This window comes from Hoplias malabaricus, chromosome 13, assembly GCF_029633855.1.
Source record: "Hoplias malabaricus isolate fHopMal1 chromosome 13, fHopMal1.hap1, whole genome shotgun sequence".
NCBI classification, from domain to species: domain Eukaryota; kingdom Metazoa; phylum Chordata; class Actinopteri; order Characiformes; family Erythrinidae; genus Hoplias; species Hoplias malabaricus.
Genome location: NC_089812.1, coordinates 34,287,099 through 34,302,585, shown reverse-complemented (window position 1 = coordinate 34,302,585; position 15,487 = coordinate 34,287,099). Strand labels below are relative to the sequence as shown.

At 41.1% G+C, this 15,487-nt stretch overlaps 1 protein-coding gene across 1 annotated transcript in view; it reads right to left on the bottom strand.

The window, feature by feature from the left end:
• Window positions 1-15,487, bottom strand: part of grin2ca (glutamate receptor, ionotropic, N-methyl D-aspartate 2Ca) — an 80,705-nt gene that overhangs the window by 30,162 nt on the left and 35,056 nt on the right. Inside the window, exons 3-4 of the mRNA XM_066642277.1 lie at window positions 7,599-8,197; window positions 585-699 (exon numbers count right to left, since the gene is read on the bottom strand). Of these exons, the coding sequence (XP_066498374.1) occupies window positions 585-699; window positions 7,599-8,197 (714 nt within the window). The remainder of the gene's footprint in view (window positions 1-584; window positions 700-7,598; window positions 8,198-15,487) is intronic.

The following is a 15,487-nucleotide window of genomic DNA, read 5'->3' as shown; positions in this document are numbered from 1 at the left end:
ACATTTGCTGAAATACACAGTCATGTGCAAACACCTCTCTTCTTAAGTGACTTCAAATAAGCGCCTGACTTCATAGACAAAAAAAAAACAGCCCTCTACATTTCACACCAGTACATCAGCTTTAATTTTAACTCTGCTTTCTACCCACAACCTGCAAATTAAACAGCCTCACCCGTGAAGAGTAACAGAGCACATCCAAAATAAATAGAGGCCAACTCGAGGAAAACATCAATAGCTTAATAATTACTCCATCCGCCCCAAGGCTGGGATTTTGTAGAACTAAGAAATACCTCTTCTGCCTCATCATATGCCCAAGAGTGTACCGTTCACAAACAAGCTCCCAGTACACAAAATACACCTCGCTGTGCAAAAGTCAGAGGCCGTCCTTCACAACAACCAAAGACTGCGAGTTATGTGTATCATTTTCCGGAGACATACCTGAGGACATTAGATAAAAGCCATGTCCGTGAGACGTGGAAAAGTTTATCATGATCACAACTGCTAGGGTGTGTTCTGCCAACAACAGTACAGCAGTTAGAAATACCACGACTGGACATTCATGTTTATATTAATGCGAGGCTCACCTTGTCCCATTGCCTTTCGCGGTCCAGTGTGATGACAATCATGGAAGGATTGACCAGATATCCATCATTGTTGAAGGAAAAATCCGTGTGTTCCCATGACACATTCAACATGTGCCTGTGAAAAGAAATCACAAAAGATTGGCCGAGTTTGGTCTGTAATCTCATGAAATGGCAGTGTAGGCTACTGTTGATTGTTTTTCATCATGAAGCCTATGTTATAACACTTCTATAATCACCAAAAACTAACCTTTGCTACAAATATGAAATGTGTGGGCTATCATTCATTCATTCATTCAGCACCACCCACATTATAACTCATAACTGATAAGCAAGACTTCTTACGTTACATTTGTCTACTTGTACAACTCTATTATATTTTGAGAGAAGATCATTGGTCTAATGCGTAAATTTATATCTTATTTGTAAACGTAAAGTGCAGAACTGTACCAAAATATTGTAATATTATAGAGGACTCATCGTAGTTAATAAAAGGTTACGTCTTACTTTTGATGTAGACAATTGATGTATTATTTACACTCATTTAAAATTGCATGTTGAAGCTACAGGGGTTGGACAATGAAAGTGAAACACCTGGTTTTAGACCACAGTAACTTATTAGTATGGTGTAGGGCCTCCTTTTGCGGCCGATACAGCGTCAGTTCGTCTTGGGAATGACATACACAAGTCCTGCACAGTGGTCATAGGGATTTGAAGCCATTCTTCTTGCAGGATAGTGGCCAGGTCTCTACGTGATGCTGGTGGAGGAAAACGTTTCCTGACTCGCTCCTCCAAAACACCCCAAAGTGGCTCAATAATATTTAGATCTGGTGACTGTGCAGGCCATGGGTGATGTTCAACTTCACTTTCATGTTCATCAAACCAGTCTGTCACCAGTCTCGCTGTGTGTATTGGTGCATTGTCGTCCTGATACACAGCACCGCCTTCAGGACACAGTGTTTGAACCATTGGATGCACATGGTCTTACTGGTGCAATGTGGAGTTAATGAAGTTTGGCCACCAGTCTGCTCCAATTTAGCCATGAGACCTCCCACACTACAATGACAGGTGTTTCACATTCATTGTATAACCCCTGTATGTAATATGTGTTATTTATATTTAAATTGTGGCAAACATAATGAAATTGGAATTAGTCAATAAACATTTATAAAACATACATGTCACAATCTTGAAAAAAAAAACATGAACCAGCAGAGATGCTACACGCAATTGCTACTATTTTAGAGGAAAATGTCTCAGAACAAAATGAGATTGACATCCTCAATTATATTAAACTTCTTTTTAAAGCATTGATACACTGTACAGATTTAAAATGTAGCATAAAAAAGTAATGTTCCGTAGAACAATGCTGAAACATAGCGAATATAAAGTTCAGGGTCGCGGTGGGTCCAGAGCCTACCTGGAATCATTGGGCGCAAGGTGGGAATACACCCTGGAGGGGGCGCCAGTCCTTCACAGGGCTTAACACATTTTTATATATTATTATTCCCACTTAGGAGGCTAAATTAATGCATATATGCAGCAGCTAGAGACTTGGAGATAGTTGCAATAAATCCTCAGCTGATCAGAAAGGGTTACTGCAGTTCTTCTCCTTATTGTTAGTTGTTGAGTAGATTAATGTAAACACACCCACATCTTTAGCCTGGTTCAGCACCTGATTGGATCATATGAAAAGTGCTCATTTTATTTTCATAACGCTGTGTCCCAGCAACAAGCATTTTATTGAAGTATTGCATTGAGAAATGTGTCATGTTTGCGTCCACTTGTTATCCAAAGGAAATTTAGTTGTTGTAAGCTCCTGTGATCGGGGGCAGCATCAAAACGAGCGAGAAGGAGAGATTTGATTGGGAGGGGGGAGGCGGGGTGTTATTTGCTTTGATCGGAATCCTTTTTACAGCCATTTTTGATCCCTTTATGGCTGTGATTCAGTTCAAAGATGCCACACCGGACAAGCAGCGGCGCCTTAATCAGTGCCATAATGTCCATGTCCCCTTCCCCCCATCGACCAAGTCCATGTACCTGGATGTGAAGATACTGTATAAACTAATGCCTAATGACTTCTCAGTAAGTGTGGTGTTTGTATAAAATTATATATAATCACAAAAATAATAATATAAAACACTTAAGAAATGTTTTAAAGTCTTATTAAAGCAGTGGGTGAGAGTGAGTTTGAAGAACAATGCTTTGTTCAGATTCTCATTTATTTGCATTATTTAAAATCTTTTTTTTTTTTTAACTAGGTATTGGATGATAACCTCAAATAATACAGACTCCACGAGGAGAGATTTGAAGAAAGTTAAACAACACATTCACACATTATTTGTTTTTTTTGTGTTTTTGTTTTTAACAAATTAACACTTACTGCTCAGATATATATTGCAACCAACTGAGACCTCATTTTTCTTGATAGTTTAATTTTCTCTTCACCATTAAAGTCCATCAAATCAACAGGATGGTGCTTCAGATGCCACAAAAGCAGCCTAAATATAATCATATCTAGGAGGTCTCTTTCAGTGGCCAAGCCATAAGTGGCACAGATTAGGTGGGTCATGTGACCTGAAAGCAGAAAAACTATTTTAACCTCGCAAAAGAAGAGCTAAATACAGGCCACAAAGTTTAAAACCAAAAAAAAATTACGTCTAATGACTAACATGGTGTGTTCTCCCTGTGTCTGCGTGGGTTTCCTCCGGGTGACTGTCTGTGAGGAGTGTGGTGTGTTCTCCCTGTGTCTGCGTGGGTTTCCTCCGGGTGACTGTCTGTGAGGAGTGTGGTGTGTTCTCCCTGTGTCTGCGTGGGTTTCCTCCGGGTGACTGTCTGTGAGGAGTTGGTGTGTTCTCTCTGTGTCTGCGTGGGTTTCCTCTTGGTCACTGTCTGTAAGGAATGTAGTGTGTTCTCCCTGTGTCTGCGTGGGTTTCCTCCGGGTGACTGTCTGTGAGGAGTGTGGTGTGTTCTCCCTGTGTCTGCGTGGGTTTCCTCCGGGTGACTGTCTGTGAGGAGTTGGTGTGTTCTCTCTGTGTCTGCGTGGGTTTCCTCTTGGTCACTGTCTGTAAGGAATGTAGTGTGTTCTCCCTGTGTCTGCGTGGGTTTCCTCCGGGTGACTGTCTGTGAGGAGTGTGGTGTGTTCTCCCTGTGTCTGTGTGGGTTTCCTCCGGGTGCTCCGGTTTCCTCCCACAATCCAAAAACACACATTGGTAGGTGGATTGGCGATTCTAAAGTGTCCGTAGGTGTGAGTAAGTGAGTGTGTGTCTGTGTTGCCCTGTGAAGGACTGGCACCCCCTCCAGGGTGTATTCCCGCCTTGTGCCCAATGATTCCAGGTAGGCTCTGGACCCACCGCAACCCTGAACTGGATATGGGTTACAGATAATGAATGAATGAATGAATGACTAACATGGTGTGGACTCTAAAATGATGTTGACTCAACGTTGGGTCTTTGTCCTCATTCCTCATGACAACATGTCTGACTTCAGCATCGGTTTGCCACTGGAATTTGGAAGATGCTGAAGTTATATATAAATGTATGACTTTGGTCAGGCACTGTTTTAGCCGCCATACCTCAGGATTTAATGTCGTTATTCAATGTCAATAAGACTTGGGAACATCTGACTTTGAAGATATTGGATTTTTGTTACTTAACACCACGACTCAACGTCCAACTACTCAACATCAAACTGACTGTGACATTAGATGTTGTCTTGATATTGAATTTTAGTGACCTGATATCATGACCTACATTCAACCAGATATCAATGTCTATGGACGGCGGTGGCCAGCTGGGATACGTGCGTCATGTGCGGACACAGGTGCACACTGAACAACCTGTTCTTGTGTGTGTTTTCACCCCCCCCCCCCCCCTCCCACACACACACACACACACAAGTCTCAGCAGTGAAGAGAGAGTGATGCGGACATGCTGCATGTCATCCAAAGCAAAGCTTGTGTAATCTGGTAATCATCTGTAATCTCGTTAATAGATGAAATGACTAAATCAGCAGCTCATTAATAGCAGAGTTAATTACAGGCGATTGGTGAGGTTGAAAGTGATGGGATTATATCGTCAAGCTCCGAATCAAACTGCAGAGCATAGAAAAGCCTCAGTATTATATAGCGTCTCCAAACTCTAATAGCTCAGTTCATAAGTTTATCACCAGGGCGATAAACTGGTGGGGTTTCGATATGAATATTAACTCTTAGAAGCACTTGACAGGGGACTTAGAGCATGATGTAAATTGATCTGAATGAATTCTCGTTGAAAAGATTGGAGAGGTTCTTTTGAAACTGTGTATTCGGAACATCCATTAAATACCACATTATCATTTTTAAGTGTAATGAGAAGGTTTTTATTAGGATTTGGGTTTGATAACGGTGTTTTAGACTGTGTTATTTGGAGTAAAAGCATGATACATTTTCACCGTTATCTTTTTTAATTTGCTCTCGACTTACTTCGACTTACTTCATACCCTTTAACTAAACAAAAGTAAATTCAACGCAGCTGCAATATTTTGGCCAATTTACTCTTAATTACTACATAATTACTACTAAAACATAATACAGGAGGTCCTCGGGTTACGTCAGTCCTGAGTTACGACACATCTCCCATTTACTGTATAAAGCCTTGTTTCGACGTAAGTGGTTTTGCGCCGTAAACGTCGTAACGTGAACTCTGTGTTTGGTGTGCACGGCGGAAGAATACACGGTTACGCGGCTCGGGACCGAGGAGGATAGGTGTGTGGAAAGTAGCATGCTACTAGTTTGATGTTAAAAAGTTGTGTCTATTTATGTGTAAATTAAACGAATTTAAGAAAAAACAAGTAAATAAGCCACCTCTGGAGTTTTATTTTAAAATACATTAAAATTCACCTTCTTGGTGCTTCTTAGTGCTATGTTAATTTTTGTGTGAAAACATGGGATAAAAGGAGCCCTTTTTTATGTTTGATGTTATAAGGGGACTCATTAGAATTATACCCCCCCCCCCCCCCCCAGAACACAGAGCATGGAGAAACTGGAGAAAACTAGAGTAGAGGAGTAAGTGGACTGACTAAGAGCATTTGAACTCTGCAGTAGGGTTTGTATAGTGTGTGTTCTCATATTTAGACACTAGCACTAAATGTGTGTATTGTTTTTACTGAAACATCATTATCTCAACATCCTCTAAATACTAATGATATATATTTACTATTTAATAAATACTTTAAAAAAGTAATCCCTGTAAAAATCTATATTGAATTACCTTACAACATTGATTTTCTCTCTCTCTCTCTCTCTCTCTCTCTCTCTCTCTCTCTCTCTCTCTCTCTCTCTCTCACACACACACACAATGCCATGTTTCAGTGGTTCTGTACACAGTGACCTTGACCAGATTCTGATTCATTCTCATTCTCTCTCTCTCTCTCTCTCTCTCTCTCTCTCTCTCCTTTCTCCTCTCTCTCTCTCTCTCTCTCTCTCTCTCTCTCTCTCTCTCTCTCTCTCTCTCTCTTGTCCTCAGCTTCCCTTTGGCTGATTAAAATTTTTTCAGACCAAATAGGATTTGCTTGGTGTTCCCTGCCACAGATGGCACCAGATTTCTCTTTCAGGCGGCGCTGCCATTAAGGGACATATCTTATCATTCTATATTTTTACTTCTGATCCAAGCCTAAAGCAGTATATGATACACACTGCATGGTTTTCAAAAGCAGAGACGGCATGTGCTACCACTTCAATCTGAGGCAGAAACCAAATTGACTATCGGTGGTTTTTAAGGGAGTTTAATTTGAAGCCTGTATCTTTTTTGCACATATTGTATTCCTCTGTAATGTCGAGAGGTCCACTGAGACCTGTTACTGTATAAGAACCAGAAAAGTATTAATCTGTAATTATCTGTAAACACGTAAGTTGTTTCACTTTCTGCAGAAAGGAAAACTCAATATGCTTTGCGTGAGGGGCAGGGTTATACTAAGAAACACACACACATGCTCTCTCTCTCTCTCTCTCTCTCTCTCTCTCTCAACACACACATCACACATCACACACACACACACACACATGGAGTCTGTGATAGAGAGAGAGAGGACAACGTAATCGTGCTACAGACATGCAAATGAAAGATAATCAATTGTTTAATTCTCCCACTGTGAACATTTTAAAGGTAATCAATATAATAAAATAGAGCAAATAACTTGAGATTAATGTATCACATGATACTCAGAATATTGGCAAAAAAACAACAAATAACCTTCTGTCAATCTTTCTCTCTCTCTCTCTCTCTCTTGTTCTCTCTCTCTCTCTTGTTCTCTCTCTCTCTTGTTCTCTCTCTCTCTCTTGTTCTCTCTCTCTCTCTCTCTCTCTTTCTTGTTCTCTCTCTCTCTCGTTCTCTCTCTCTCTCTCTCTCTCTCTCTCTCTCTCTCTCTCTCTCGTTCTCTCTCTCTCTCTCCCCCTTCCCCCTCAATCTGAAAAAATGCTGAAGCAAAATGACCTAAAGTGTATTTTTAGTTTGTTTAGGTTTCTAGTTATATCCAAACCAAAGCAAATGATTCTGTGCTGTAATTTTTTCACGTGTAATTAACATGGAGCTAATAAATAAATAAATAAAAATCATTGCAGATTGGACAGCAGTGTATGGGTTTTGTAAGACATTGTTTCATGTCTCTTATGATATTCTAAAGCAATAAGCCATAAAATAAGTGTTACACATGGCTTAGAGCAGGTTATTACCCTGTTAAACAGCAAGGATGGGGCACATTAAAGCATAAGGTAATAGACACGTGCAGTCGTGTGTGTAGTTGGAGTTTTTCAAAGTGTCTTTGAATGTGCTTCAACAGCCTTCGGAAAACAAAGGTGGCTCTGTAATTTCCAATTCTGATTTCATGAAAAGTTAAACTGCACGGGTCAGAACACAGCGGTGTTGAAAAGACTGGATTTGTATTCGTACCCATTCCTCTGTAAAGTGTAAATAAAAAAAAGATTTTCTTTTCCCCAAGCATTCCCAAACTCCCCGTGCCCCTCCCCATCCTAACACTCACTTAAAGAGCGTGTCGTTGGTGTCAGGCCGCAGTGGAGTTTGGCAGTCCGTGTGTCCCTCAGGAACAAATCCTCTCTGTTTCCGGAAGCTCTCCACACCCTTTACTACAATGGCCACCCCGTCCCTCACTCTGTTCCTCAGGCTGAGCTTCCAGCGGTCGGTTATGATACTAATAAGTCCAACGGGGAAGCTGTCTGGAGGGGGATTGTTGGGGTTCCCCACTGCCAGGCTGGGGATGATCCAGATATAACCAGGTCCCAGCAAACCCACCTCCTTGGCCATGCTGAATAGGTACTGGGCCTCATCATGGGAGCAATATACCAGCAGCACCTGAGCATCAATCTGCTGCAGCAGCCGACGAGCGCGGAGGTCGTTCATGCCGTCAGCTGACATGTCAAAGGTCAAGACATCCTGCAGCTCCCACAGGAAGTAGGAGGTGTCTGTGAAAGAGCGGATGTAGTCCGCAAAGGCCTCGTAACCTGGGTACTGGCTGGTCACCACGACAAAGCTGTCCCAGTTGTACTCCTCCATCACCTTGAACATGCCATTAATCTGCTGCTCAATGGAGGAGCCCAATTGGAGGAAGGTGGAACCATCACCCTGAAGTGGAAAGAGAAAACAAGTTCAGTAAAGGTCCTATCAAACTATTGTTGTTAGGGGTTGGAAAAAGAGAAAATGAAAGGTGATGTTCTTCTTCAAGCATGTTGAACCACACAATAATGCTGCTTTAGTAACAGTTCGAAAAGAGGCAGTGGCTAGCTTCATATGCCTTGGAGCCAGTCATTAGCTGCCCAGTGAGGAAACGTTTTATTACAGGGGAATACCTTGCTACTAAGTGGGAAATGATCGTGACCAAAATGGGGAAAAAAATAGGTGAATGAACAAAACTACAGATTTCTGGATGATATATTCTGCTGTACATTCTAACATACAACTCTGAATAACGGTTAAGTAAATAGCTTGCATATCTGTCACAGTACTTGCAGCTTTCATTTTTGAGAGGTGAAAGACATAGCAGTTACTTTATGAGAAGACCGTATTGTGGGTCTGAAAGGATGTGGAACTGTAAGAAATTGTTGCGGGGAAAGGTGGAATTTGCAGATTCAAGGAAGCTACTACAGTTCTCAGAATCAGAGACTCCTTGCCACAGACTTTGTTTTGAATTTGTTTAAAGAATGGAAGCTGATGGCACAGGTAAATAATGTAAATTGTATTTTAAACTCCCCTTCAGCATGTTTTTGGCCTTTGACACCTTTAAGAAGACCTGTATTTTCCCCTGTTCCAGTGAAATGTCAAGCCTTGGGTGACACCTTACAAGTGCATGTAGTGTATTGATTGTTTTGTTTGTTTGCTTGGAAGGTAAAGTAGAACTCAGTCCTGTTTTCTCCTGGAGATTGCAGGTCCTGCTGTGGGCCAAAGGCTTCAACCAGACCGCCAGCATGTCTGTATGTTCACAATGCTCAAAAAACACACAAAAAAAAAACTATTTCACAGACACAGTGTCATATCCTTCAAAGAAACGTCTGCCATATTTTGAAAGTAGGGTAACAGCTGATGGAAGTGGGAATGAGAGATGTTCTGGTTTATTCCACATGGTATGCATTGACCCCTTTCAATGCTCTAAAAATCACAAAGCTTCTTTTACCCAATGATCTTTGCTCTAAATATGAAACAGGTTATAGGCAGATGACAGGAGTGAGGGGATATATATATATATATATAATCTAGCTTAAATCTAGGCTTAATCATTTTATAAGAAATAAATAATTCAATTGAATAACTCATGTTCCACAAACTGTACATTTTTTCAAATTAATTTATTCATTCATTCATTGTCTGTAAGTGCCTGTCCAGTTCAGGGTCGCGGTGGGTCAAGAGCCAACACGGAATCACTGGGCACAAGGTGGGAACACACCTTGGAGGGGGTGCCAGTCCTTCACAGGGCGACACACACTCACACACTCACACCTACGGACGCTTTTGAGTCGCCAATCCACCTACCAATGTGTGTTTTTGGAGCATGGGAGGAAACCGGAGCACTCGGAGGAAACCCACGCAGACACAGGGAGAACACACCACACTCCTCACAGACAGTCCCATGGAGGAAACCCACACAGACACAGGGAGAACACATCACACTCCTCACAGACAGTCACCCGGAGGAAACCCACGCAGACACAGGGAGAACACACCACACTCCTCACAGACAGTCACCCGGAGGAAACCCACGCAGACACAGAGAGAACACACCACACTCCTCACAGACAGTCACCCGGAGGAAACCCACGCAGACACAGGGAGAACACACCACACTCCTCACAGACAGTCACCCGGAGGAAACCCACGCTGAAAATTGTTTATTTATTTATTTTTTTATGCGGTGGTCAAAGCATTCAGCCCTCAAGGTGGCAAATGAAGACAAATCTGAAGTCATGTTAATGGGACTGTATTTCTGTATATGACTTTGTATGTTTGCTCCATCAACAAAGACAGTCTTGTGAACTTTTGGTGTGAAATAGCATCAAACGTCAGCAAACATAAGAAACTTAGCAATACTGGGTAGTGTCACACCCTGGCCCTGTCCTGTTGTTCCCACCATGTGCTTACTTAGCACATGGCTCTTTGTTTTATTTTGTTCCTGTCACCCTTGTCTCCTCCTTAGCCCCTCCTTGGTTTGTAGCTCCACCCTCTCATCAGTGTCTCCTCTTGTGTTTTTTGTTCCCGGGTGTTTTGTATTGTCCTCTAGTTTATAAACCCTGTCTTGACTCTCAGTGTTTGTTGACCATTGTATTCCATTTATCCCTTTGTGTCGTGATATTTGTCATTCCAGGTCCCTCAGTTACTTTGTAGCTCAGTATTTAGGATTAGCATTAGCTCTGTATTTAGGTTTAGCTTTAGCGCTGTGTTTAGCCTTAGCTTTCTGGTTAGTTCTGTTCAGGTTAGTGTTTAATGTGTGGTCTTTAAGTTTTTATGTCTGTTAATTCCTTGTTTTCTAGTTGTCGGTTTCCTTTGTTATAACAAAGTATCCTCCCTGCATTTACCTCTGCCTCTCCGAGTGCAGAGCCTGACAGGTAGAACCAAATTGTAATGGTCATGCTGGTCAGGGCGTCTCTAACATGGCAGGTCCTGTGTGTGTCCCTGGTATGCCATGTTTATTAACAAACAAAATGTTTAAAGGAAAGACAACCAGTGAAGGGGCGACAGGGTCCTGGGAGTTCAGTACAGAGAGATTCAAAGGCTAACCTTACTTTTACACAATACTATCAAGCTGGGAGGGTGAAGGCTAGCTTCCCTCAAGTAAAGTGAGTCCAGATATCTCTTTTTGTTTTTGTTTTTTTCCTACAGTTGGACAAATCAAAATGCTTCATATGCTTTTATGACTGAGGGGAACTACAATTAAGACAGCACCTCTCAGGAGCCCATTTGAATTATTATTCATGTGTCCAGGTGTTTTTATTAATGCGCTTGAATATTTTATTGCCAGCGAGGAGATAATTAACAAACAAAGTATAAAAATGTGAATTTGTGTGAAATGTTTTTTTATTTAATAAATATAGAGTAACATATGTATACAATATACTAATTTTAAATGTTTCAGGAGGTTTCGATAAGATATATTTTTTTATATCATATAGAAACTTCACATTATTGTTTTCAGCTGTTGTAAGTAAAGAAACCCTCAAGTCTGAAGCTGTGAAGGTCTTGTGGACTGATCTTATATTTCCTTTAATAACAGCTTTCCATGAGGAACTCTTGAGGAAGGCTGGACTCTGGACTCGACAGGAATAGGCCAGCACTTGGAGATAATAGAAAATGCAAAGAGAAATAGCTCTTAGCCTCTTTCCGAATCAGAGGAGTCACAATCTGCTGCGGGCTGGTCATGGTGAATACTGAGGAGATAGCACAATGCATAAATCTTTCTGCCGATCCTACTGTACATTACTCTTCGTCATCACTTCACACTGCCCTTAGACGCATATTCCATTTCTGTCAGATGCTGAAGTCAAAGTGGCTGCAAATTGCATTTTCTTCATATTAATAGTGCAAACATATAGTGAAAGCTCTTTGTGGTCCTCTGATTGAGTGCCTGTTGTGGGCTGAGGGATGGTTTGCCAGATCAATTTTAAGCATAAATTTGCAATACTTTAAATCATCATTTTTCACATTGATCCTTTGGATTCTGTAGGATGTAATTCACTGCTTTAAGGATTCTGAAATGTCACAAAAATAGATTTGATACAAATATTTTGGTAGAACTTATAGCTATTTGTTTAAACAACACATATAATAAGTGATTTGGTTAATTGTGAATTTATGCACCAAGCTTTTTATTTGTATTTATTTCTGTTGACTATTGTCTGTAGGTTTTATTTTGATGGTTTTTAAAAAGGAGAAGTAGAACATGCTTATTAATGGAACTCAGTCAGTCACAACTATATTTTTACACTTGGCATTCCAATGTATCCCAAGGTTAAACTCAATGCACGTTCATGAAACGAACCCTGTATATCTTCAAAGATGTCCTGATCTTGTCTGTGTATCTGTCAGGTTTACTAGCTTCTCTGCGTCCTGTGTGTGTGTGTTTTGTGGCATATGTGTTGCCTGTGACTCTCAGCATGCGGCGGCTCGTTCCTTGGCACCGCAGCGTCCTTTCTTACTCATTCACTGCGTCACGTATCTAATGTACATCCACGAGGACACTGCAGAGACACGGCACTAAAGTCACTGTAATATGATCGGCCTTCTCACTGCGTATAAATGTGGATGTTTATTACGTAATGGATTGCATCTTGATTGTGTCACATATGTCCCCTATATAACGGCACTATCTGCCACAGTTAAGGATCTGTGAAGTTCATCTCTGCATATTTCACTGTGGTGTAATTCTAAGAAATATATTCCGTCAATAAAACCCAGTTCCTTTATAATAAGGACTTTTAGCTTGGGTCCCAATGAACATTTCATTAACTTTATGCAAATGTACAAGAATGTAAATGTAAAATGTAAAAATCATCTGATACAGAGATAAACTTGGATAATATTATGGTATTGAATTTTATCAATACACCTTCCAGCACTAACCTCATGTGTAGATGTCTGCAGATATGAGAGTAGTGTTCTCATATTGAGAAAGTTGGTAATACAGGGCTTCGTGAGATCAGGAGTTGTATTCAGTTTCTCGTAGTAGGAATGCTAATATTAGAACTCGTTTTGCCTTTCATGTGTTTCCCTAATGAATATAATTATATAGATCTTAGAGAGCTGATCCTGGAGCTTTCATTCTCAGACACTTGATCCATTTAGAGCTGACATGTATTGACCATGCTGCTGACCACATCTTGAAGCAGGCCCTTCAGTTGATTAGTTACAGCATCATCAACTGCATGTTCTTAATGTTACACTCTCGAAAAATGGTAACTTTTAACAGGAGATGGATGAAGCATTCTGAATTTAAATAATTTAAATAAAACCATTGTGGTTTTTTATCATTTCTACTGATTCAATCGTTAAGATATTTCATGTAAAACAATGAGAAGCATTTTCATATTCTGCAAAAATAAAAGTAAAAGAATTAAAGTGAAGATTTATCAGTTGATATTGGTTCTATGTGTTTTTAAAACTCAATTTATCTGACTCAAGTGATGCTTTGTTACAATTGAGTGACAAATTTTGATCTTAAAGGCTCTACCATTGTGGGGACCTGCTGCTCTCTCTGATTTGTTTACGTTCAGAAGCTCCACGTCTTTAAAAGCTTTAAGGGAAAAATAACGACTGCTCATGGTTGAAGTTGAACTTGTCTGTAAGTTTTTTAATTACCACAGAACCTCATTTGAAACTCATGTTGTTTAGTTTTGCAGCACTTTCAGTCTATGTTTTCTTTCATGTTTTTAGTGCTCTAAATGTTTTTAGACTCTAAATGACTCTGAATTCAGAGTCATTTCCATCTCTTCTCTTGCTGTCTAAACAACTCCAGATGCCAGTTCTTTGCTGTGAGAGAGAAAGCCTATGAGACATTTTTTTTTCAAACCCATTTACAGACACTGGGGCTTCGTAAAGCATGCAGACAGACTGGAGAGCAGCAAATGATGATGGAAACATTTTTTGATGAAAATCCTGGACATCACATTTAAGCAGGTCCTTGAGCTTCAGAGATGCCTTTTAGACCCCTGCAATATGCCAGGAATAAATGACATAAATTATCCACTTGCAATCACTTGTGACAGTATAATCATGGCCTCAGAAGTGTATGGTACACTTAGCATTGGAAATGGTGGCAAGGTTTAGGCAAGATGTATGTTTTTTCTACGAATTATTGTCCAAATAGATTAGATTAGTAGTTCGATTTTTGTTAATATTTTGAGTATCGCAATCACACAGTTCCAGGGACCTGGAGGTTGTGGGTTCAAGTCCTGCTCCAGGTGACTGTGAGGAGTTTGGCGTGTTCTCCCTGTGTCTGCATGGGTTTCCTCTGGGTGACTGTCTGTGAGGAGTGTGGTTGTGTTCACTCTGTGTCTGTGTGGGTTTCCTCCGGGTGACTGTCTGTGAGGAGTGTGTTGTGTTCTCTCTGTGTCTGCATGGGTTTCCTCCGGGTGACTGTCTGTGACGAGTGTGGTTGTGTTCACTCTGTGTCTGTGTGGGTTTCCTCCGGGTGACTGTCTGTGAGGAGTGGGTTGTGTTCACTCTGTGTCTGCGTGGGTTTCCTCTGGGTGACTGTCTCTGAGGAGTGTGGTGTGTTCTCCCTGTGTGTGTCTGTGTGGGTTTCCTCCGGGTGACTGTCTGTGAGGAGTGTGGTGTGTTCTCCCTGTGTCAGCGTGGGTTTCCTCCAGGTGACTGTCTGTGAGGAGTGTGGTGTGTTCTCCCTGTGTCTCCGTTGGTTTCCTCCGGGTGCTCAGTTTCCTTCCACAGTCCAAAAACACAGTAGGTGGACTGGCGACTCAAAAGTGTTTGTGTGTGAGTAAATGTGTGGGTGTGTCGCCCTGCGAAGGACTGGCGCCCCCTCCAGGGTGTGTTCCCACCTTGCGCCCAGTGATTCCGGTTAAGCTCTGGACCCACTGCGACCCTGAACTGGATAAGTGCTTACAAACAATGAATGAATTAATTAATTAATTAATAATATTTTGAGTAAAAGAACAAAATATAAGTGGTCATTTTTATTTTTTTTATTTATTTAAAATTATTAATTGCAATTTTATTTTTACAGCTTGTTCTGCTCGTGTTTATGAGGAGAGCCAATGTTTGTGAAGGGCACTGTGTGATATATTCAGTCTACTGGGGTTCAATAACCTCTCATTTACTACCCTCCACAGCAAACAATTCCTTCTCTCGTGTGTGTGTGTGTGTGTGTGTGAGAGAGAGAGAGAGAGAGAGCTACAGAGCAAACTGTTCTAGTTTCTAGTCTGGTGTTTTGGCGCTGCTTATTGTCCTGAAAAGTAGGTTTCTGGCTCAGCTTGCATCTCAGGGGTTATAAGGCCAAATGAACAGCGAGTATGACCCACTGAAGCAGAGCACACACACAGAAACACACAAGTGTCTAACACATTTTCTCAATTCTCTTCTTCAGAAGCTCACAAGCCTTTGTGTCCAGGTACAAAATCTGCTCTAATGCATGACATCATTGTCCAATTAAAAACATGTATCGTTCATGATGAATCGACCAATGGAAATGCTCCAAAATTACTTGGAGCCGAATTTTTTACACTGACTTCCACTGAAAGTAAAGAAGCGTTTTTCCTGCTCCTGTAAAGTTATCCTTTTGGGAAATGCAAGTTTGTAATTGGAGACAGCACAGTAGTGCAGCAGGTAGTGTCGCAGTCACACAGCTCCAGGGACCTGGAGGTTGTGGGTTCGAGTCCTGCTCCGGGTGACTGTCTGTGAGGAGTGTGGTGTTTT